Source organism: Dendrobates tinctorius, unplaced genomic scaffold (assembly GCF_039654945.1).
Source record: "Dendrobates tinctorius isolate UK_male_01 unplaced genomic scaffold, ASM3965494v1 ptg000011l, whole genome shotgun sequence".
Lineage (NCBI taxonomy): Eukaryota > Metazoa > Chordata > Amphibia > Anura > Dendrobatidae > Dendrobates > Dendrobates tinctorius.
This window is the reverse complement of record NW_027361679.1, coordinates 63,132,819-63,159,013: the sequence shown is the minus strand read 5'-3', so window position 1 is coordinate 63,159,013 and position 26,195 is coordinate 63,132,819. Positions and strand designations below refer to the sequence as shown.

The 26,195-nt window shown below is 40.0% G+C and overlaps 2 protein-coding genes across 2 annotated transcripts in view; one reads left to right on the top strand and one right to left on the bottom strand.

Moving 5' to 3' along the window:
* BMP3 (bone morphogenetic protein 3) overlaps positions 1–9,680 on the top strand; it is a 136,857-nt gene extending 127,177 nt beyond the window's left edge. The window contains exon 3 of the mRNA XM_073542992.1: positions 8,697–9,680. Within this exon, the coding sequence (XP_073399093.1) occupies positions 8,697–8,888 (192 nt within the window). The 3' untranslated portion in view covers positions 8,889–9,680. The remainder of the gene's footprint in view (positions 1–8,696) is intronic.
* A 12,302-nt stretch (positions 9,681–21,982) lies between these two features.
* PRKG2 (protein kinase cGMP-dependent 2) overlaps positions 21,983–26,195 on the bottom strand; it is a 123,802-nt gene continuing 119,589 nt past the window's right edge. The window contains exons 17-18 of the mRNA XM_073542978.1: positions 23,882–23,948; positions 21,983–22,078 (exon numbers count right to left, since the gene is read on the bottom strand). Coding sequence (XP_073399079.1) covers positions 21,983–22,078; positions 23,882–23,948 — 163 coding nt within the window. The remainder of the gene's footprint in view (positions 22,079–23,881; positions 23,949–26,195) is intronic.

Genomic DNA, 26,195 nt, shown 5'->3' with positions numbered 1-26,195 from the left:
AGTGACAGAGCCAATTTTTACCTTAATCACGAAGCCATATTTTACAATTCTTATCATTCACTTTATGAGGTTACTATTTTGGAACGCTTCAACGTATCCCACTGATTCTAAGACTATTTTTTGTGACATTTTGTACTTATGATAGTGATAACATTTCTTCGATATGACTTGCATTTATTTGTGAAAAATGGAAATTTGATGAAAATTTTGCAATTTTCAAACTTTTAATTCTTATACCCTTAAATCAAAGAGCTATGTTCTGCAAAATAGTTAATGAATAACATTTCTCACATGTCCACTTTACTTCATAACAATTTTTGAATCATAATTTTTTGTTAGGAAGTTACAAGGGTTAAAAGTTAACCACCATTTTCTCATTTTTCCAACAAAATTTATAAAACCATTTTTTTTAGGGACCACATCACATTTAAAGTCATTTTCAGGGATCTAAATGACAAAAAGTACCCTAAAGTGACACCATTCTAAAAACTGCACCCCTCAAGGTGCTTAAAACCACCTTCAAAAAAGTTTATTAACCCTTCAGGTGCTTCACAGGAACTGAAGCAATGTGGAAGAAAAAAAAATCAATTTTTTTCACAAAAAAATTTATTTTAGCTCCAAATTTTTTATTTTCACAAGGGTAACAGGAGAAAAAGGACCATAAGATTTGTTGTGCAATTTCTCCTGAATACGCCATTGGAAAACAGTGGAAACCCCCCACAAGTGACCCCATTTTGGAAACTATACCCCTTAGGGAACTTATCTAGATGTGTCATGAACCCCTTTAAACCCCAGGTGCTTCACAGAAGTTTATAACGTAGAAATGTGAAAATACAAAATCACATTTTTTTGGTGCAAGCTTCAGGAAGACGAAAGGGTGGCACTTTGACTCACGTAAGTACAGTGAAGGAAATAATTATTTGATCCCTTGCTGATTTTGTAAGTTTGCCCACTGACAAAGACATGAACAGGCTATAATTTTAAGAGTAGGTTAATTTTAACATTGAGAGATAGACTATCAAAAATAAAATGTAGAAAGTCACATTTCCTTCACTGTATCTTGTATAAACTTTTATTCATACAGCACTTTATGTAACAAGGAGCTGGGGATGGTATTCCTTCAGGATGACAACTGTTTCACGCTGCACTAGCACTTCAACGGGTTCAGGTAGCTGACTCGTTGAAGCGCTAGTGTAGCGCAAATGTTATTTTATTTGGATTTGTGTGCTTTTTTTGTGTTTTTTTAACTTTTTTACATGTTTTATTTGACTTTTTTTTTTCCTTTTTTGCACTTTTCACTGTGGGACATGTATAATTTTAACTTTGATCACTTGTCTCATACACTGCTGTACATTTGTACAGCAGTGTATGAGACTACAGTAAAGGAGGAACAGCGAGTATTTGTAGCCAAAAATGAAATTGAAAATCATTATATTTATCAAAAAGTAAACTTTAATAAATATTTATAGTACAAACATGGTATAATAAACAAAATACATAGGCATAAATCAGTGTCATGTGACTAAATCCATGGGTCAATAAATTGACGACGCTTCCTGTGAAACGCGCGTCGGGGTATCTGACCAAGACCCAGACGGGACTCCATATACACCACTATGGGTAATTACCTTGCTCTTATTTCATTACTCTTTTTTTCTTTACCGCGCACTGGACTTTAATGGCGCTTTTGTGTCTTTATGTGAAGTTGTTTATTTGGCGGTACAGGAATCATGAGCTTTAGGGAAACTATTGTTACTTAAATCCCTATTACTGAATAACATGTGCGGCTGAACATATTATAACTTTATTAAGTGATACTCCTATTTTGAACAGTACATATGCTATTCATATTTTGGATTCCGCCTCTCTTGGTCAATTTATTGACCCATGGATTTAGTCACATGACACTGATTTATGCCTATGTATTTTGTTTATTATACCATGTTTGTACTATAAATATTTATTAAAGTTTACTTTTTGATAAATATAATGATTTTCATTTCATTTTTGGCTACAAATACTCGCTGTTCCTCCTTTACTGTAGTATTATATTGAGTTGCCTTGTAGTATGGGCATTTTTTGCTTTCTTGCTGGTATTTTTTGTTTGCAAGTGTATGAGACTGTCGCTTTCTCAGTGACACAGCCTGTGAGTGCCATCTTATTAATGGATCTCACAGGCCACCGTACCCTGAGTCATCACATGACCTCAGGGTACCATGGTAACCAGCGGGACCCGTGATTCTCATTGCACAGGTCCGATAATTGCTAAGGGGGTCTTGTGACCCCTTGTAACAACTGAAATACCACAGTCGCGATTGACAGCGATATTTAAGAGGCTAATTGGCCCCCGATCGGTCACAAAACCGGTCGGGTCTGATACTGCAGGGTGTCAGCTGTCATGTACAACTGACACCCACGGGAATTGCCACCACTGGGCGGCGCTAGTCCCTTATTCCTGATTGCTTTTTTTAAATGACGATGAGGGAATAAGTACCCTTAACAACCGCTGATTTCATGCGTATTGACGGTTGTTAAACAAAGCTTCTTGATGCTTCCTGGGATTTGACTGTGATAAAACTTTATTGATACAGTCATGTGCCAATTACATGAATTTTCACTCACTAAAAACACATGTGATATTTACCTGCGGATTTTACGCATCTAATGCAATTCTATTGGCAAACTCTGCATATTAAATTCAGCGTTCCCACAAGAGAAATTGACATGTTGCGGATATGAAGCACACACTTCAGGTGAGTTTACACTGAATAAATCGAAAAAGCACACTGGGCATGAGCTTTCTCTGAATCCCATCCACTTTGCTGGAACTGCATAAAGCCACATTCAGATGGTCAGTATTTGGTCAGTATTTTACCTCAGTATCTGTAAGCCAACACCAGGAGTGGGTGATAAATACAGAAGTGGTGACCGGTTTCTATTATACTTTTCCTCTGATTGTTCCTCTCCTGGTTTTGGCTTACAGATACTGAGGTAAAAAACTCACCAAATACATAAAGTGTGAACATGGCGTTTTTGACTCAATGAAAATACACTGCTTCAAATACTCACCAAAAACTCATTGTGGGAACAAAGCCTTAGCCAGTTTTCAGCTGTCTAGAGTTAGTTGGTCTTGGCCTGTGTAATCCACAGTATCATGAATTAATTCTTCTTTGTCCTAGTTTCCTCCATCCAAACACAATGTACAACCAATTGACTTAGCTCATAAACCATAAAATCTATATACAAGATTATAGTCACGCTTCTGTGTACTGGGCCAAGTCTAAGAACATGTCCTGTTTGAAACGCGTATGGTGAATATATGTCCTTTATTCCTCCCATGTCCCCCCCCTTTTTTCAAATATACTTTGGCAAATGTTTTTTGGATATTTCTTTTTTAAATGAATAAGAATAAATCTTGGATTTTATCTGTAACGTATCAGGAGCTGAATCCAATTTTTTTTCTTGCATCTAACTGAGCGCTCGCAGCAGCGCTGGTCATGGCCTCCTGAACCTTCTGCAGCTGGTGGAGGGTGAGCTGGTTTATTGCCTTGCATTCATGTACTGGGCCAAGTACAGTGTCTTCAAACACTATAATATAGGCCTGGAAACGGCATCCTAGAAATGGCAACCATCTGTCTCAGCTATGGAGCGTCCACGTGATATAAGCTGGTGGTTAGTTCAATAAGCAAAAAGTTACATCAGAGATCAGACTCCGGATGCACAATGCGTGGTATTTCAGCTAAACAAAAGCCTCCAGAGGTTGTGACAACCCTATTGAGCAGGCGAGGAGGTCAGCTAGATACTCCTGCCCGCAGCTGTCATCATAAGCTCTCTGCATTATGGGCCATTACAATAGTACATTTTATGAGAGAACTGATTGGTTCGTCTCTCCTTAGCCATGAACATTGGATCATGCCATTTGAGCAGCAGAAGCTCCTTACGTTAAAACTACTTTACAGGGTGTAAAATTTAGTAAAGTAAAATCTGCTATTTGGCCAATTCATTGACTTCTGTGAAGGCTGGCTTGACATTGGACTGTGTTATAGTAATATATGCAAGTTAGCATTCCTAAACCCAATATATTAGGAAATGTAAATTCTGTCTGTCTATAAGGATTTTAAAAGATATGAACATGTTTGTGGCCAACTTTCTTTTTACTTAAGGACACCGTTGTGGACTCAGTAAGCTAAACCTTTAATTCCTCAATGTCCCTGACTCTGACTCCAACTCCCTCATACATGGCTCATGTTTATGTGCTAATTTACTGTAGTTAAATGATAACACCAGGCTTTTCATAACCGTTATGATACCGTAATCAAGCTACTTACTTGCCTTAATCCTGTTTTTCTGTTCACTCTAGCAGATCTGAGATGAGTGAGCAGGCGTTCCTTCCCAGCACCTTTATCCTCTGATCTGCAGAGGATCTTCCCTACTGAGCATGTACATATAGTGTAGAACAGATTCATCTCAACTAAAAGCCGAGATCCTTAGATCCCGAACAGTACAGACATTTAAAGGACATTTCATAACTTTCCCAAGTTCTTATGAAAAAATATTCAGCACATTCTGCATTGAACTACTGTACCCAACATATTTTTGGAGTCTGTCCATTTTATACTGACTCCAACTCCACCTAAATGGACACCAACTCCGACCTCACGAGCCCAACCCCGCAGACTGCTTAAGGGCATGAATTTTTGGCTAAAAATCATTGTTTTGAAAATGGGATACCATTTAAAATGTTGCATATTTGGCATTTACAAGCTTTCTGTTTCAATGCACATTGCTGTCTGTTAAAGCAACCCTTCACACTGGTACTGAAAAGTGAATATTTGGTTGTCATGTTTAGGGTATGTACACACGGTGCGGATTCTACTGCGGGTCCGCAGCGGATTTGGCCCTGCGGATTTGCAGCAGAACTGCATGTGATGTACAGTACCATTCTTTTCTATGTAAAATAAAACCCGCAGTGCACATGCTGCGTTTTTTTCCGCGCAGATTTGGTACGGAATGAAAAAAGCAGCATGTCACTTCTTTTGTGCACTTTTGCTGCAGTTTTCCACCTGTTCCATTCTAGAAATCCGCAGGTGGAAAACCGCAGTGGAAAACCACCTAAAACATGCATTAAAACCGCACAAAAAATGCACTAAATCCGCAGGCAAAAGCTTACAATCTATAAGGAAAAAGGGGAGACACAAAAAGTGGATGGTAACAATTGCTTTTATTGTTTTTAATGTTTGGACCATCCCTAGTATAAGAATCGGGTGTTCCTGTTGCTGCATGAACCAGTTAACAGTATAAATATGTAACAGTACAGGCACAGAGGGCTATTAAATGCAAAAAGCATGTGAGAACATGATGCAAGGAACCTGGTTATGGTAAAAAATTTTGAAATGAGCCACATAGGGATATTTAGGTTAATGCATTGAGGCGATAAGCCAGACTGAACAAATACGTTTTTAAGGCACGCTTAAAACTGTGGGGATTGGGGATTAATTGTACCAGCCTGGGTAGTGCATTCCAAAGAATTGGCGCAGCACGTGAAAAGTCTTGGAGACAGGAGTGGGAGGTTCTGATTAATGAGTGTCATGATCCAGGTGGGATCTGACAGATTAAATGCACAAAGTAACCTTTTTTTTCCCTTTGGCTGTGTGCCAAAGGTAGTTTTCCTCCCGGTGGCCATTAGGGTCATTGCACTCTGGTTACCTTAGTTTGTGCACGTGATTATGTAACAGGTGTGATTGCTCTATAAAAGAGTATCAGGTGTGTTAATCACTGTTGGTGATAGTTCCTCATTTGCAAGCAAGCCTGGGTGAAGAATGGAGCTGAAGGAGAGTCACAGGCAGCTCAGTGAGAGTCCTGGAGTAGCAGCTATGGTGTCTGCAAGGAGGTCTGGCATGGTTTGTGGAGTGGCAGCTATGGTGTTCAAGGAGGGCTGGCATTGCTTGGTGGAGTGGCAGCTATGGTGTAGAGCTGCACTCAGGATGCTGGACTTGGTTGCTGGAAAGCTGGACTCAAAATGCTGGACTCTTTGGCAGAAAAGCTGGACTCATTTGCTGGACTCTGTTTCTGGACAGCTGCATGCAGTTGGTGGACTCTGTTTGCTCCAAGGCTGCACTATGGTGCTGAGAAGAGTCCAGGACAACTCAGTCAGAGTCTTGGAGTGGCAGCTATGGTGTCAGCGAGGAGTTCATGTAAAGCATGGTGGAGTGGCAGCTATTGGTGCCAGTGAAGATTTCTTGCAAAGCTTGGTGGAGTGGCAGCTATGGTGTAGAGCTGCACTCAGTTGCTGGACTCTTTTGCTGGAAGCTGCACTCAGATGCTGGACTCCATGGCTGGACAGCTGCACTCAGGTGCTGGACTGTGTTGCTGGACATTGCACCCAGATGTTGGACACGGTGGAGGAAAAGATGCACGCAGGTGGTGGGCTCTGTTCCTGGGAGCGTAAGCAACAGAGCAAAGCTAAGTGATGTTCCCCTGTTTTGTCACTTTTCCTTATGTGTGTTTAGTGCAGTGGTGGGATTAGTTTCCGCACCGACCAATTCCCTAGTGAGGGTTTAGGTGCAGGGCGAGTCAGGGTTTTTAGGTTCCTGATCGGTGCCCAGTACGGAAATGGCCTAGGGAACGTTAGGAGTGTAGAGACACTGACTCAGGGGAGTGCAGGAGGTCTCCACTTCCCCGTTCCCTATCGCAGGGCCACCATTGTTATTGTTACCCAGGTTTTCCCTATTCCCTTGTCTTATTGTATTGGTTACTGGCCTGCGGGCCTCGTCACATAGGACAATTACACGTGCCGCGTCCTGTTGTATTAGTTACCGGCCTGCTGGCTGTGTCACTCAGGACGGGGCACGTGACAATGAGGATGTTAACCTCAGCTCATTAGCAGAACCGAGGGCACAGGTAGGGTGGTAGGCTGAGACGAGGGAGGAGATGTAGGGTGGTGCTGAGCCATGGATTGCTTTGTGGGTGAGTGTAATAAGTTTATACTGAATTCTGGAGTGGATGGGTAGCCAGTGTGAGGACTGGCACAAGGTAGAAACATCAGTATAACGATTGGTGAGGAATATGATCCTAGCTGCAGCATTCAGGACGGATTGGAGAGGGGACAGATTGGTAAGAGGGAGACCAATTAGTAGAGAGTTACAATAGTCCAGATGAGAATGAATAAGAGAAACAGTAAGAGTTTTTGCAGAGTCGAAAGTAAGAAAGGGTCGGATTCTAGAAATGTTTTTGAGGTGCAGATATCAAGAGCGAGCCAGTGATCGGATGTGGGGGGTGAATGAAAGCTCGAAATCAAGTATGACCCCAAGACAGCGGGCATGTTGCTGGGGAGTAATGGTGGAACCACACACGGAAATGTCGGGCATAGGTAGGTTTGTAGTGGGAGGAAACACGAGGGGTTCAGTTTTTGATAGGTTCAGTTTGAGATAGAGGGAGGACATGATGTTAGAGACAGTGGTAAGATAATCACTGGTGTTTCCCAAAAAGGTAGGCGTGATATCAGGAGAAGTGTATAACTGAGTGTTATCAGCATAGAGATGGTACTGGAACCCAAATCTACTGATTGCTTGATAAGGGCAGTAAACAAAGAGAAGAGGAGGGGGCCTAGAACCGATCCTTGAGGAACCCCAACAGTAAGGGGAAGATGAGAGGAGGAGGAGCCAGGAAAAGATACAGTAAAGGAGCGGTCAGAGAGATAGGAGGAGAACCAAGAGAGAACGGTGTCCATGAGGCCGATGGAATGGGGCATACTGAGGAGGGGCTGATGATCCACAATGTCGAATGCTGCGGAGAGATCCAAGAGAATTAGCATGGAGTAGTGACCATTAGATGTAGCTGTTAGAAGATCATTAGAGACTTTAGGGAGGGCAGTTTCAGTAGAGTGTAGAGAGCGGAAACAGGATTGTAGAGGGTTGAGGAGAGAGTTATCTGCGAGATAGCGGATAAGACGGGTGTGGACCAGACTTTCGAGGAGTTTAGAGATGAAGGGAAGATTAGAGGCAGGTCTATAGTTAGCGGCACAGTTTTGGTTGAGGGATGGGTTTTTAAGTAATGGCTGTATGTTGGCATGCTTAAATGAGGAAGGAAAGATACCGGAAGAGAGAGCGAGGTTAAATATTTTAGTTAGGTAAGTGGTGACAGCAGGGGAAAGGGACTGGAGGAGATGTGATGAAATGGGGTCACTGGTGCAAGTGGTAGGACGAGAAGATTCAAGGAGCCTGATTATTCCTTCTTCTGTTACTGGTTCAAATTTCAACTTTTATATGGTCTGTGGTCCTAAATCAACACAAAGGAGTTCAGATAAAAGACAGATAAAAGTTACAATCTTCCCATTGAAACGTCTTCACTGGTGGATTTTCAGTCAACTCATTCTGCAGCCAGCGAAGAATAACGCAACGTAAAAGCTAAACAAGAAAAATATTGCAAAAGTTTTCATGTAACCCAATTGCAAAAATGGTTTTGAGTCAAACATACACTCATTAAAGTGAACAAATGTCCCATAGGTGTTCATATTCTTTAACTCTAATTTTAGCACACATCAAGCAAACAAAAAAGGCAACATGTTTAATTTTCAGTCCCCTCATTTCATATAGAAGTTCATTTCTAAAAGAGACAAAAAATGTTTACTTGAATGTATTATCTTACATTGGACAATACTAAATCTGATTTTTTTTTTCTTATTTTTTTTTTAACAGTCTTTGAAGCCATCAAATCATGCCACTATCCAGAGTATTGTTCGAGCTGTTGGGGTGGTTCCTGGTATCCCAGAGCCCTGTTGTGTCCCAGAGAAGATGTCTTCTCTCAGCATTCTCTTTTTTGATGAAAACAAAAATGTTGTGCTCAAAGTATACCCCAACATGACAGTGGAGTCTTGTGCCTGCAGATAACATTGCAAACCTATGCAAGCGACCAAAGCATTCTTCATATTTGCACTTTCAAAACACAATTTCGTAAAATATTCATGTCTACCAGGGATAGCAATGCAGAACAATCTAGATGATAAACACTGGTGATGGACCTCTACTACATGCAAGTCATACTGGACAGATCAGTGAAAACTGGCATGTAGAACATGAAGACGAGCTCCTGTCTTATATAAGTTTTGCAGGAAAAAAAAGGAGTTCTTATGACTTTTCCAAAGACGCATTTATTTTTTTACCTGGAGAAAAACTCAAAATACAAACAGATGAAGCTGTAAAGTGCCTTCAGACTCTCAGCGTTCACTTGGCTATGATGTTCATTTAATGTAGAAATATTATATATATATATATATATATATATATATATATATATATATATATATATATACACAGTCCGTACATTTCTTGTGTCTGTTACACATATCTGTTGCCATAGAATGGTCAGGAAGTGAGAGAGTTGCCCTTTAGGAGCCCTGTTAGGAGTATGGCGAGTTCTTTATTGCATGATAGCATGTGTAAATAATTTGAAGACATAGAGTATGTTAATGAAAGTGGGTTTTGATGAGTTGGTGTAACATAATTGGAAACTGTTGATTTTTTTTTATTTTTTTTTAACCAGCACTTTTTTTTAACAGTGTAAACAAATGGTATAATGGACATGATGGAAAAATGTGTAAAATAAACCATATTTAATTTTGTTATATTGAACCACAGAAAAATAAATTTGCCTGCTGCTTCTGTACAAGAACGCAGAATGTATTACCATTGGTATTTTGTTTCCCTTTCCTTGTTAGACCACTGTGTCACAGATAAGCTAGTTATATTCCTGGTATTATCGCCTAGAGACTAAGAATTAAAAAACTGGAATTACTATGGGTATTTGTCTTGCTAGGTGCTATACTTCTTTAAAGGGTTTTTCCAACACACAAACCATGATTAGCTCCTTGTAGACGTTTCCCATGTCCTACGATCGTCTAAGGAGTGCAGTAATCAGCATAACAGTAGGTACTCTTTAAAAAAGTACAGCAAATGTCAGATTATTTGCCCTTAGTAGTGCCAGTTTATCAATTATTTATTTTGGCTAAAGTATAATTTTAGGGCTAAAGTCATACCACATTTTTTTCCCTTTAGTAAAGCGGTTAAATGTATACTTCTGATACTTATCTCTTGCTGTGTGATATGCAGTACTTAAATCATAAATCAACTGCCTCTCTGCTCTGTGGCTCACCTCCTTCCCTTTCTGTTAATGCAGGGAATAGGTATCTCATGCTAGGCAGCAAATGCAAAGTCTAGTGAAAAACTGAGCAGCACAGAAATCTATCAGCAACAGATCTGTGTTGGGTGAAATGACTGAATATTTACAGGTTTAAATTTAAACACACATAGGTACACTTCTATAATTTTATAAGCTCTGAAAACCTCTTTAACTAATTTTTCTTCATTCTTTGTGTTCGTAAACATGTAACTGTATTTGATTGACTTTTTTCTATAAGAAAGAGGTATGCTTTTCTTCTTCAATAATGTTTCTTACTAAAGAAAAGGACAAACATGGTATGAACATAGCTTTTGAAGTTAGAGGTCTTATGGGGACTAAGGGCCCGATTCAGCATTTGCTATTTTGTTAAGTGATGTTTCTTTTTTGTCTTGTGGTACAGTATGCCATGACATACAAGTGCCTTTCAGTAAATTAGAATATCAAAAGTTAATTTATTTCAGTTCTTCAATACAAAAAGTGACTCATATATTAGATAGTGTCATTACAAACAAAATGATCTATTTCACGTGTTTATTTTTGTTAATGTTGATGATTATGGCTTACAGCCAATGAAAACCCAAATGTCATTAACTCAGTAAATTAGAATAAGTAAAAAAACACCTGCAAAGGCTTCCTAAGAGTTTAAAAAGGTCCCTTAGTCTGTTTCAGTAGGCTCCACAATCATGGGGAAGACTGCTGACTTGACAGATGTACAGAGGGCAGTCATTGGCACACTCCACAAGGCCACAAAAGGTCATTGCTAAAGAAGCTGGCTGTTCACAGAGTGCTGTGTTCAAGCATATTAATGGAAAGTTGAGTGGAAGGAAAAAGTGTGGTAGAAAAAGGTGCATAAGCAACCGGGATAACCGCAGCTTTGAAAGGAATGTTAAGAAAAGACCATTCAAAAATTTGGGGTAGATTCACAAGGAGTGGACTGCTGCTAGAGTCATTGCTTCAAGAGCAGCCACACACAGACGTATCCAGCACAAGGGCTACAAGTGTCGCATTCCTTGTGTCAAGCCACTCATGACCAATAGACAATGCCAGAAGCATCTTACCTGGCCAAGGAGAAAAAGAACTGGACTGTTGCTCAGTGATCCAATGTGTTGTTTTCAGATGAAAGTAAATTTTGCATTTCATTTGGAAATCAAGGTCCCAGAGTCTGGAGGAAGAGTGGAGAGACACACAATCCAAGCTGCTTGAGGTCTAGTGTGAAGTTTCCACAATCAGTGATAGTTTGGGGAGCCATGTCATCTGCTAATGTAGGTCCACTGTAGCCCCGACCAAGTATTGAATGCATTTACTGAACATACATTTCAGTAGGCCAACATTTCAGATTTTAAAATAATTTTTCCAAGCTGGTGTTATAAAGTATTCTAATTTACTGAGATAATGACTTTTAGGTTTTCATTGGCTGTAAGCCATAATCATCAACATTAACAGAAATAAACACTTGAAATAGATCACTCTGTAATGACTCTGTATAATATATGAGTTTTACTTTTTGGATTGATGAACTGAAATAAATTAACCTTTGATGATATTCTAATTTGCATCAAATTCTTTAAACTGGAGAAAATAAGTCACACGTTCTGCTAAAATGTTGCAAAAAATTTTAGGCACTCTTAAAAGTAGTCCATGGAGGGACTGCAGTACTTTTGTGCAAAAATGTAGAAACTTTTCCAAAAATAACAATTGATGAATCGGCAAAGATCTGGAAAGCAGCTACCCCCATATTTGTGAAAAATAAACAAAAACAGGAGAACACATAAAATAGACTTAAAAAAAAAATTAAAATAACAATTTGGCGCAAAACAAAAAACGGGTTAAAAACACCAAGAGCTAGAATAAAAAAAGGTGCAAATGCAATAGTAAATCAGGCCTTAGATCTTTATTTCACAGAGGTAAGTGTTGATGTCCAGTGATACAACATATTTCATATTTATTTTGTTTTGTAAAATGTAATATAACCCAATGGTTATGACAGCATTTGAGATGGATCCTCAGTCTCCAGTCTATGTTTTAGCAAAAATATACAGAAAGTCATTCAATTGATAGAAAAGTACTACCAAAACTTAACCTTATTTATCTTAAAAAAATAATTGAATATTATCTCAGACACACAACTTATTTTTAGAGTTTTGAAATTACTATCATTACTACATACAGTGGGGAAAAAAAGTATTTAGTCAGTCAGCAATAGTGCAAGTTCCACCACTTAAAAAGATGAGAGGCGTCTGTAATTTTCATCATAGGTAGACCTCAACTATGGGAGACAAACTGAGAAAAAAAAATCCAGAAAATCACATTGTCTGTTTTTTTTTTCATTTTATTTGCATATTATGGTGGAAAATAAGTATTTGGTCAGAAACAAAATTTCATCTCAATACTTTGTGATATATCCTTTGTTGGCAATGACAGAGGTCAAACGTTTTCTGTAAGTCTTCACAAGGTTGCCACACACTGTTGTTGGTATGTTGGCCCATTCCTCCATGCAGATCTCCTCTAGGGCAGTGATGTTTTTGGCTTTTCGCTTGGTAACACAGACTTTCAACTCCCTCCAAAGGTTTTCTATAGGGTTGAGATCTGGAGACTGGCTAGGCCACTCCAGGACCTTGAAATGCTTCTTACGAAGCCACTCCTTCGTTGCCCTGGCGGTGTGCTTTGGATCATTGTCATGTTGAAAGACCCAGCCACGTTTCATCTTCAATGCCCTTGCTGATGGAAGGAGGTTTGCACTCAAAATCTCACGATACATGGCCCCATTCATTCTTTCATGTACCCGGATCAGTCGTCCAGGCCCCTTTGCAGAGAAACAGCCCCAAAGCATGATGTTTCCACCACCATGCTTTACAGTAGGTATGGTGTTTGATGGATGCAACTCAGTATTCTTTTTCCTCCAAACACGACAAGTTGTGTTTCTACCAAACAGTTCCAGTTTGGTTTCATCAGACCATAGGACATTCTCCCAAAACTCCTCTGGATCATCCAAATGCTCTCTAGCAAACTTCAGACTGGCCCGGACATGTACAGGCTTAAGCAGTGGGACACGTCTGGCACTGCAGGATCTGAGTCCATGGTGGCGTAGTGTGTTACTTATGGTAGGCCTTGTTACATTGGTCCCAGCTCTCTGCAGTTCATTCACTAGGTCCCCCCGCGTGGTTCTGGGATTTTTGCTCACCGTTCTTGTGATCATTCTGACCCCACGGGGTGGGATTTTGCGTGGAGCACCAGATCGAGGGAGATTATCAGTGGTCTTGTATGTCTTCCATTTTCTAATTATTGCTCCCACAGTTGATTTCTTCACTCCAAGCTGGTTGGCTATTGCAGATTCAGTCTTCCCAGCCTGGTGCAGGGCTACAATTTTGTTTCTGGTGTCCTTTGACAGCTCTTTGGTCTTCACCATAGTGGAGTTTGGAGTCAGACTGTTTGAGGGTGTGCACAGGTGTCTTTTTATACTGATAACAAGTTTAAACAGGTGCCATTACTACAGGTAATGAGTGGAGGAAAGAGGAGACTCTTAAAGAAGAAGTTACAGGTCTGTGAGAGCCAGAAATCTTGATTGCTTGTTTCTGACCAAATACTTATTTTCCACCATAATATGCAAATAAAATGAAAAAAAAACAGACAATGTGATTTTCTGGATTTTTTTTTCTCAGTTTGTCTCCCATAGTTGAGGTCTACCTATGATGTAAATTACAGACGCCTCTCATCTTTTTAAGTGTTGGAACTTTCACTATTGCTGACTGACTAAATACTTTTTTTCCCCACTGTATCAATATGTTGTATAAAGAATGGAAAAACAAAATAATTTCATGAGAAAGTAAAATATTAAAAAATGTGTTAAATATCTTAAATAATTACCCATGTTGCAGCTAGTCCAGAAATGCCAGAATTTCTTTTCTGTTATGTCAGGCTACTCTACATTTCACAGGGCTTCTTACCACTATTTTTCATACTACTTCTAGATGACATTATGGTTCTCAAACCCTGTGCACAAATTTACAGAACGCTGAAGAATAGCTCTTAGACTGGACACATACATATACCTCCAATGGAATGCATCAACATGTCGCTGTATAGGCCCACAGCGGCCAGCATACATCGCCCATAGGCTTATAATACATGGTAAACTTTTGTGGTAGGTTACTTTTTATGTAAACTGTGCTTGCCAATGCAGTTGATGTATAGCAACCAGGCAGATGTCAAAAGGACAGTATTTTGGTATCCCTCATGCAGAAGGGTCCCTGTGGATCTTTCCATGATATACAGCGAGCTATGAACATATCCTGACTTTGACTTTAACCCTTCCATTACAGCTATTCTTATACACTGCTGCAGCAACTAGTACACACCACAACCATTATTAGAATCTATATATACTATGTATACCATAAATATTGCCAATGCAACTGAATACACTCACTGGCCACTTTATTAGGTACACCATGCTAGTAACGGGTTGGACCCCCTTTTGCCTTCAGAACTGCCTCAATTCTTCGTGGCAGAGATTCAACAAGGTGCTGGAAGCATTCCTCAGAGATTTTGGACCATATTGACATGATGGCATCACACAGTTGGCGCAGATTTGTCGGCTGCACATCCCTGATGCGAATCTCCCATTCCACCACATCCCAAAGATGCTCTATTGGATTGAGATCTGGTGACTGAGGAGGCCATTTGAGTACAGTGAACTCATTGTCATGTTCAAGAAACCAATCTGAGATGAATCGAGCTTTATGACATGGCGCATTATCCTGCTGAAAGTAGCCATCAGATGCCTGTTCTTAGCTGAGAGGAGTGGTACCCAGTGTGGTCTTCTGCTGCTGTAGCCCATCTGCCTCAAAGTTCGACGCACTGTGCGTTCAGAGATGCTCTTCTGCCTACCTTGGTTGTAACGGGTGGCAATTTGAGTCACTGTTGCCTTTCTATCAGCTCGAACCAGTCTGCCCATTCTCCTCTGACCTCTGGCATCAACAAGGCATTTCCGGCCACAGAACTGCCGCTCACTGGATTTTTTTTCTTTTTCGGACCATTCTCTGTAAACCCTAGAGATGGTTGTGCGTGAAAATCCCAGTAGATCAGCAGTTTCTGAAATACTCAGACCAGCCCTTCTGGCACCAACAATCATGCCACGTTCAAAGGCACTCAAATCACCTTTCTTCCCCATACTGATGCTCGGTTTGAACTGCAGGAGATTGTCTTGACCATGTCTACATGCCTAAATGCACTGAGTTGCCGCCATGTGATTGGCTGATTAGAAATTAAGTCTTAACACACAGTTGGACAGGTGTACCTAATAAAGTGGCCAGTGAGTGTATATTTTGAGAAAATATTGCATGTATTCAAGTGACTGGAGAAGATGAACATCTTGAAGGGATTTTCTGGTGAAAACAAGCTATCTCTAGGGATGAGCAGACCCATGGTAGTTTGTGTTTGTGTTCTGGTATCCGATTCGAACTTTATTACAAAGTTCAGTTCGGGTATCAGAACTGTATCCGAACTTGACCAGAATCCTAACTCCATTCAAAACAATAGGGACCCGAACTTTTGAGTTGGAAAATCTCTCTCCTTCTCTCTTCCCGGGCTTCACCTGCAAACTGAAGACTTATCTTTAGTAGTTTGCTAGGGGCATCATTAAAATTAGACAGTTTTAATAAATGAAGACCGTAATGTTTGTACACATAAAAATATATTTTTGTAATTTACAATATGCCATGAACGTAGATTAAGAAATATTTTTAAATGAGAAATGAGTTCAGAATTAATCACACATACAGTGGGGAAAAAAAGTATTTAGTCAGTCAGCAATAGTGCAAGTTCCACCACTTAAAAAGATGAGAGGCGTCTGTAATTTACATCATAGGTAGACCTCAACTATGGGAGACAAACTGAGAAAAAAAATCCAGAAAATCACATTGTCTGTTTTTGTTTCATTTTATTTGCATATTATGGTGGAAAATAAGTATTTGGTCAGAAACAAGCAATCAAGATTTCTGGCTCTCACAGACCTGTAACTTCTTTAAGAGTCTCCTCTTTCCTCCACTCATTACCTGTAGTAATGGCACCTGTTTAAACTTGTTATCAGTATAAAAAGACACCTGTGCACACCCTCAAAGAGTCTGACTCCAAACTCCACTATGGTGAAGACCAAAGAGCTGTCAAAGGACACCAGAAACAAAATTGTAGCCCTGCACCAGGCTGGGAAGACTGAATCTGCAATAGCCAACCAGCTTGGAGTGAAGAAATCAACTGTGGGAGCAATAATTAGAAAATGGAAGACATACAAGACCACTGATAATCTCCCTCGATCTGGTGCTCCACGCAAAATCCCACCCCGTGGGGTCAGAATGATCACAAGAACGGTGAGCAAAAATCCCAGAACCACGCGGGGGGACCTAGTGAATGAACTGCAGAGAGCTGGGACCAATGTAACAAGGCCTACCATAAGTAACACACTACGCCACCATGGACTCAGATCCTGCAGTGCCAGACGTGTCCCACTGCTTAAGCCTGTACATGTCTGGGCCCGTCTGAAGTTTGCTAGAGAGCATTTGGATGATCCAGAGGAGTTTTGGGAGAATGTCCTATGGTCTGATGAAACCAAACTGGAACTGTTTGGTTGAAACACAACTTGTCGTGTTTGGAAGAAAAAGAATACTGAGTTGCATCCATCAAACACCATACCTACTGTAAAGCATGGTGGTGGAAACATCATGCTTTGGGGCTGTTTCTCTGCAAAGGGGCCTGGACGACTGATCCGGGTACATGAAAGAATGAATGGGGCCATGTATCGTGAGATTTTGAGTGCAAACCTCCTTCCATCAGCAAGGGCATTGAAGATGAAACGTGGCTGGGTCTTTCAACATGACAATGATCCAAAGCACACCGCCAGGGCAACGAAGGAGTGGCTTCGTAAGAAGCATTTCAAGGTCCTGGAGTGGCCTAGCCAGTCTCCAGATCTCACCCCTATAGAAAACCTTTGGAGGGAGTTGAAAGTCCGTGTTGCCAAGCGAAAAGCCAAAAACATCACTGCTCTAGAGGAGATCTGCATGGAGGAATGGGCCAACATACCAACAACAGTGTGTGGCAACCTTGTGAAGACTTACAGAAAACGTTTGACCTCTGTCATTGCCAACAAAGGATATATCACAAAATATTGAGATGAAATTTTGTTTCTGACCAAATACTTATTTTCCACCATAATATGCAAATAAAATGAAAAAAAAAACAGACAATGTGATTTTCTGGATTTTTTTTTCTCAGTTTGTCTCCCATAGTTGAGGTCTACCTATGATGTAAATTACAGACGCCTCTCATCTTTTTAAGTGGTGGAACTTGCACTATTGCTGACTGACTAAATACTTTTTTTCCCCACTGTACACAGTATATGTGGCATTCCTACCTCAGGTATTATCGATTGTGACAATGTTATCTGACATCTCAGTCAAAAAAGTCAATATGAAGGAAGCATCAGGTTGAGTCCAGCAGGACCTGTACAAATGTAACGTCATTTTTCTGGATGCCAGCAATAATAACTATGATTGAGTTAAAATAAATGAAGAAAACAGGTATTTAGGAGTGCTGTGTCTTTATTGTAGGTTTCCATACACTCAATTATTTTCAGTAGGATGAGGCATGGCAGATCACAGCTCATAGACTTCCTGATGTAATTTTAAAGAGGAGCTATTACCAAGTGAAAAGTGGTGAGTTTTCTTCTTATTTATTACCCCACACTGTTCCACAGGTATGGGCCCTTTTACTTAGTGGTACTTTTTCTCAGCTTTACAAAAGGAGTGTTGCTCACAAGGTAATTATGCAGATAAGCCTAAAACATTCCGACAGAGAATCCTGTGAGCCACACATCGTTTGTAAAATCCATAAAATTTACACACAAGTAAAAAGGCCTATATCTCTAAATCCAAACGGCAAAAAATGTAGAATGGTCATTAGATCAAAGTTATAAAATAAGAGCAAAATCTTAGTATTTTTCACCTGGTAACAGGTGCCCCTTTAGACCATTTTTCTGATGTAACCTTTACACATGTCCAATGACCTTGTAGGAAATCTGTAGTACTTTTTAAAGTCTACAGCCCTGATTCAAGACCATTGATCTTGACACCGGTCTTGATGGGGTAGTTGGGTGGAGGTGAAGTTAGTTTTGAATGAGGAGCATCTGAAAAGTGGTGTGTGTCACTAATCTAGTCAAGAACTGGAGTAAAATTTCTGATGTAAACCACACCACAGCTGGTCATGAATTAGAGCTGCGGCATCACACCCATGTCCTACCCAAGCTCCATCTATTTCGGAAAATGCCAACATTTGCTAGATTTTGGTGTATCTCCAAGTAGCTCAAAAATGTTATGACTTCTCAAACCTTTTAACTGCAATTTTCTGGTTTAAAGCTTTGAATCAGTGCCTACATTTCCTAAAACTATAAATATTAACGCAATATGAACCTGGCCTAAATATGATTAGTGTTGACGTCTGCAGCCTTTTTAAAACTGTCCTAACTGAAGTTATTTCCTAATCTTCTCTTTTCCACTTTAGGTTCTGTATTCTTTTCTGTAATTTCTGCAACTTATATTTTAATATATTGAGTTGAATCATGACCAATCTCTCCCATTACAGCAGTGAGAGATTTGGGTGAGAGCTTGATAAAACATTTATCTGAAATGTCTTGCATCTGTGGTCCAGTCAACATCAAGGACATATCTGTAGAGGTGCAGAGGTAGCAGCTTTATCCAGATCTTGGTGTCCTCACAACCCCTTTTGTCACATATGTAGTGTGCCAAGTGTTTGAGGCCAGAAGAAAGAGACCGTTAAGAGTGTAAGCTTATTTGATCACCATCTCTTTTCTTATGTTTTGCGTTTCTGTATGTATTTTGTTGTACTGTACAGCGCCATGTTGTAAATGAAGCCTAATAGTAATGACAACTATAAACTTTTGTATAATAATTTATTAGGAAATGCATTGTATTGTAATAAAGCTTTTACAAATGCTGAGTCACTTCCATTACTACATTCTAAAGGTGTACAAAAAAGCTAAGACAACTAGAGCAAACTTTCCATATCCATTTGATATCATGAGTCAATTTAGTCTCCTAATGCTGGTTCAAATGCCTGAGTTTGTGTCTAAAGCCCTCAATACACATTAGGCTAATGTTGCTGATCTCAGCGGGTTCAGCCAACGCTCTGATTTGTATGGTCATACCAGCCAAATGGTTGTTGGGGAAAAGTCAATGGGGCATGTCGAATTTCGGATTGCCAATCGCTTTGTTCTCCAGGAGATAAGCCACTGGCAGAGATGTTTGTCGGCAGCTTTCTCCTAGCGAACACAGAAGCACTCGGCAGAACAAGCACTTTGGTATATGACTGAAATGGCTGTCTGCCCAATGATCTGCTGAAGCATCGTTCCTCTGCCAGCCATTTAATGTGTAGCGGGACCTTTAGACAACACCTCAATTGGCTTTTAGAGCAGATATACCAATTCAGATCGACACTGATTTAGTCACACAACTCTCGTAACTGGATCACACAAACAAGCCAATACTGAAAGTCCATTGTAGGTTCATATTTTTGAGGTATTATATGATTCTAAGATTGCTATATAGTGACAATTCTGCACTATATTATTGGCTGAATTCGATATTTTTTATTATATTGTCAGCAACAAACCTTTAATACATTTTACAGATCTTTCACGATGCAGAACAGACTGCACTGTTCTAATCTTGCTAGTTTGGAAGACCGGACAGAGGACAGGCTAATGCAAATCCCATATCACTAGCGATTTTGAATTACAATTGACTCTTTATTTTCATTGTGCTGTTTTTCACATGCAGAGACTCTATAAATACCATTACCTGACATAAATGATTAGATTTGGACATCCAGCTTTATTGGTTAGAGACAAGGTAACCCACAGGTGGATGGCAGGTAAGGGACAACGTTTTACTGCTGCTCATTACCATCAGTGCACCACTTGGCCTCATCCTGCCATTATTAAATGCTGATATGATGACAATCTGAACCATGATTTATGATATACAGTCATATGTAAAAGTTTGGGCACCCCTATTAATGTTAACCTTTTTTCTTTATAACAATTTTGGTTTTTGCAACAGCTATTTCAGTTTCATATATCTAATAACTGATGGACTCAGTTATATTTCTGGATTCAAATGAGGTTTATTGTACTAACAGAAAATGTGCAATCTGCATTTAAACAAAATTTGACCGGTGCAAAAGTATGGGCACCCTTATCATTTTCTTGATTTCAACACTCCTAACTACTTTTTACTGACTTCCTGAAGCACTAAATTGGTTTTGTTACCTCATTGAGCTTTGAACTTCATAGCCAGGTGTATCAAATCATGAGAAAAGGTATTTAAGGTGGCCACTTGCAAGTAGTTCTCCTATTTGATTCTCCTATGAAGAGTGGCATCATGGGCTCCTCAAAACAACTCTAAAATGATCTGAAAACAAAGATTATTCAACATAGCTTTTCAGGGGAAGGATACAAAAAGTTGTCTCAGAGATTTAACCAGTCAGTTTCCACTGTGAGGAACACAGTAAGGAAATGGAAGAACACAGGTAAAGTTCTTGTTAAGCCCAGAAGCGGCAGGCCAAGAAAAATATCAGAAAGGCAGAGAAGAAGAATGGTGAGAACAGTCAAGGACAATCCACAGACCACCTCCAAAGACCTGCAGCATCATCTTGCTGCAGATGGTGTCACTGTGCATCGGTCAACAATACAGCGCACTTTGCACAAGGAGAAGCTGTATGGGAGAGTGATGCGAAAGAAGCCGTTTCTGCAAGCACGCCACAAACAGAGTCGCCTGAGGTATGCAAAAGCACATTTTTACAAGCCAGTTACATTTTGGAAGAAGGTCCTGTGGACTGATGAAACAAAGATTGAGTTGTTTGGTCATACAAAAAGGCGTTATGCATGCGCTGTATTGTTGACCGATGCACAGTGACACCATCTGCAGCAAGATGATGCTGCAGGTCTTTGGAGGTGGTCTGTGGATTGTCCTTGACTGTTCTCACCATTCTTCTCTGCCTTTCTGATATTTTTCTTGGCCTGCCACTTCTGGGCTTAACAAGAACTGTACCTGTGTTCTTCCATTTCCTTACTATGTTCCTCACAGTGGAAACTGACAGGATAAATCTCTGAGACAACTTTTTGTATCCTTCCCCTGAAAAGCTATGTTGAATAATCTTTGTTTTCAGATCATTTGAGAGTTGTTTTGAGGAGCCCATGATGCCACTCTTCATAGGAGAATCAAATAGGAGAACTACTTGCAAGTGGCCACTTTAAATACCTTTTCTCATGATTTGATACACCTGGCTATGAAGTTCAAAGCTCAATGAGGTTACAAAACCAATTTAGTGCTTCAGGAAGTCAGTAAAAAGTAGTTAGGAGTGTTCAAATCAAGAAAACGATAAGGGTGCCCATACTTTTGCACCGGTCAAATTTTGTTTAAATGCAGATTGCACATTTTCTGTTAGTACAATAAACCTCATTTGAATCCAGAAATATAGCTGAGTCCATCAGTTATTAGATATATGAAACTGAAATAGCTGTTGCAAAAACCAAAATTGTTATAAAGAAAAAAGGTTAACATTAATAGGGGTGCCCAAACTTTTACATATGACTGTATATGTTATTATGGCAGCACACAACATGCTGTTTCCCTTTAAAACCTAATCCATCTTGGTCCGAGATTGTCAAAGAGGCCGATATAAACATTGTGGATAACAAAACCAGTACGGACCATGACATTGCACAACCAATGTCTCTTCAGAAATCTTGATCCCATCCAGACATTTCATCAGGGGGAATTTCATCATCGGGAGGATAGTTGTCAAAATAGCTGTGATCCATTGGTCCATCAAGCTTGAGGGTTAAAATAGAATTTAAAAAAAACTATTATATGCATGGTTACAAAATGTGATTTTGATTAAAGAAATGTAACTTTTGCCATAAATTCTTCAGAAAATCTTTTAAGGATATGCTAGTTAAAGCCCCTTAAGAAGGATGAAAACTGTATCTGAAGCGCCTCCAACTGGAAAGAACTATCCTATAACTCTGTGTCCAACCCTCTTACAAATCTTTTAACACAATTAATAAAGACATCCCACAAAAAATGTGTCTAACTGAAATGAGCAAAATTCTAATTTGCCAAATCGTGTAGATGTTCCTGGGAAAACCGATGAGCAGCAAAGTTATTCTCTGCAAATTAAATGCTCTGGGGTCTCTCTAAACCTCAAGCATAATAACCATGATATGTAAAAGGGAAAAAACATACCTCGCCTGTCTGGGCCTGTTGTAATATGTTTAGTGCAAAAACTCCATTTCTGTCTGAGTGTTTAGTTGCTCGATTTGTATGCTGTTTATAAAGTTAGAACAAAAAAAAAACTCCCAGAGGCTCACACAGGGAGAGCATGTGACTGTATTTCCTGTTTTTCCTGTGTCTGTGCATGAGAGAAGCAGCCTGCTGTAGATGCTGCACAGATAGAGACACACAAATGATTTATTCCTGATCTTTTAAGTATATTGTTCCTGTTTGTTCCTGAACAAAGAAGCTCTGTTGTCACACACTTGGAGAGTATCCTGAATAATCCGCTGCCAACAGGGTCCATCAATGCTTGCTGTCCTGTTCTCCGAGACTTCATCGCTTGGTATAGCATAGAGTGTTCCCTCTAGGCCGGGATTTCCAGCTGTCAGCAGGACTCAGGCATTCACAGTATCCTCCAGGGCCTGCTCACAGCTGGAAGTCCTTGCTCAAAATGAACACCATGTCAATTGTGGTGAAAAGCAGACAAGGAGCAGCCGGGAAGGCTGGAGAGTAGAGCAGTAAGGCGAGTATGTTTATGAGTTTTTTTTAAAAGTTAAAATGAAAAAAACAATCACAGCATCCCTCTCTGGCCGTCCTGCTGTTCCCTTCCCGCAGTCCTGTTCTTTTTGCCTCTGCTATGCCTCCTCTCCTGTCCAGTCTCCTTTCTAGGCCAAGACTTTGGGCCGTGAGCATTCTCTGTGATCTCCTGGGGCTTACTCTGGACCGGAATTCTCATAGTGAACAATAGGCCGGAGATGTGGCTCAATGGTGGCACAGAGAACAAGACAGGGAGCAGCAAGGATGGTAGGTGAGGTATGTTTTTTTTTTTCTAACTTTTTGGCAGCTTTCTGCTGTCTGACATCTCCCTGAATTTGCATACATACTCCAGAATAGGGATTTTTGTAAAATTCAAATAGAATTCAATTTCAAATTCACTAATCTCTAGTTCTAATACTGATTAGTGTTGAACGAGCGTGCTCTGGTGTTATTCCTAGTATCTTGTAGTGTTCTGCTAATGTGCTCGAGTCCCTGCAGCTGCATATTTTGCAGTGGTAGACAGACGCAACACATGCGGGGATTGTCTAGCAATCCATGCATGTGTTGCCTCTGTCTACCGCTGCAAAGCATGGATCTACAAGAGCTATGTGTCTCTATGATTATGTAGTCTGATCTTGCAGACTTTTTCTACCCATGGTTGTTACTAGCCTGTAAAGCCTATCCATAAAAGTATTAAGAGGAGATTTTTTTCTACATAAACTAATAAATGCTAAACTGACAATTGTATACAGACTAATAAACGTAAACATTAAAGAATAATATTTAATTAAGGTGTAACTGTGCAATATGATTGGATACTTTACCTCTGGTTTTAAAGGTGATGGAAGATTTCTTAAACTCAGTCCTTCCCAGTTAAAACCATTAAACCACCTAAAACCCAAAACAAGAACTAGGTAAATCATACATCCAGCAAAAATAATGAAAACTTAACTATTGCTCATGAATATTTATGTGCAGTAACTATAGAGTATAGGAAGCCATGCATCTGTCACCAGGTTTTTGCTACGCCATTTGAAAGCAGCATAATGTATGGGCAGAGACCCTGATTCCAGTGATGTATCACTTACTTTGCTGCTTGCTGTAGTTTTCATAAATCACTGTTTTACATGTTGTAGGTCAACCAGTTTTCTAAATGCTGATCTCTGCATAACCCCACCCACACCACTGATTGGCAATTTTCTGTACACTGTGCATAGGTAGAAATTGGTCAATCAGTTGTGGGGGTGACATTATACAAAGTTCATGAAAAAGGAGGAATACAGGGCAGCAAGTTTACTAGGCCTTTATTGATAATGTCCTGCAAATAAAACTGTAATTTTATCAAAACTACATCAAGCAGCCCAGTAAGTGGTACATCACTGGAATCTCGGTAACTGTCTCTACATTATACTGGAATGAAGGTCTCTGCCCCTACATTGTGCTGAGCTCATATTCGTTGGTTACAGATTTATTTTAAAACTTATGGGACCTGATTCAGTTTTGTCATACGATTCATTCACTAAAGATCCATCAGAAGGATCAACCCTCCTTTGCCATCTATATGAGCATGTAAAATCATAGGTAGCTGAATAAAATGATACCTTGATATCTAAATCCAATGTTTTATTCCAGATAAATCCATGTTTTTCTTATATATAGATCAACTGTTAAGATCTATGGACCTGACATAGATCTCCCTGAGAACCGGTCATCAGATCTTACTAAGAAATTAAAGGGGACATTACAAGTGAGAGACATGTAGATTAGGGGATACAGATAGTAGGATTCGTGGATAATCTGCACTGCTGGTATACCCTTATAATAGATCCAAGTCCAGACAGTAAGTATTAGTGACTTTTCTTTATTCAGTCAATGCGTTTCCAAGTGTTACAGACTTCTTCATCAGGACAAAAAAAAGTAGCCTTACAACACACTGCGGTTTCATTTATAGTCCTAGAAGTTCAAATGTTGGCTCCAAATAGACACACAATGTGTCAAAGTTTATCACAACAATTCATCGGAAAGTAAAAAAAGACGGAAAATAAAGTTTACAAGTTTGAGAGTTGTGAACATAATGAATTAACATATAAACTAATTACTGGTTTTAATATTTATTATTTTTCATTTATCTATGTATTCCCTTGTAAAAAGAGCAAGAAGAGAAGAACAGCTAAATCATGCATTTCACTGTGAAATAAAAATGTCTATACACAGTATATAAATGGCTGATTAGAACTTGGGACCCAGATGTGAATTATTCCCTCAATTTGTGTCATACTGATCTAAGTGCACCACAATGGAAGAGGTTAAGAGAGCCACATCACAGCTTCATATGGAGGAAAAAAAGAAGAATATCCAGGTAACCAGGCTCTAGCTAGTGCAGTGCATGATCTAAGTAACATGTGTCAGTATATCCTACAAATATGATGCACAACTAAAGTAAAACAAAATATTTTTTATTGGTAATTCTAAATTATAAAATAGCAAGAGAAAAGGACAAAAGAGGGGAAAAACCCCAAGAGGTGGAAAATAGTACAGGGAGTGCAGGGTAAGTACATGCACAAATTAATAATGGTAAATCACAAAAAACACACACATATACTTGCGTATAAGCCGAGATTTTCAGCCCATTTTTTTGGGCTGAAAGTCCCCGTCTCGGCTTATACGAGAGTCATATACCAGGGGGTCGGCGGGGGAGTGGGGGTGTCAGATCATACTGACCCCCCGGTGTGGTCTCTGCAACACCCCTGCTTCTCCCGGTCTCAGGCTCCTTCAGCGGTCACATGGTACCGCTCATTAAAGTCATGAATATACACATATTTATGACTTTAATGAGGGGTACCACTTGACCACTGAAGGAAGGGAGTCCACGAGAAACAGGGGGGCAGCAGAGACCACGCCAGGAGGGGGTAAGTATATGCTATATTCACCTGTCCCCGCTTCATCGCTGCGCGCTGCTCTGTTCTCTCCTCCGCGTCCTCTTTGATGTTCAGGTCAGAGGTCGCAGTGACATAGCTAGTGCGTGCCGTGCCCTCTGCCTGAACGTCACTGACAGAGGGACCCGGCAGAGAGAGCGACACGCAGCCATGAAGTGGAGATCGGTAAATATCACCAGTGCCGGGGTCCTGAGCCAGCGGT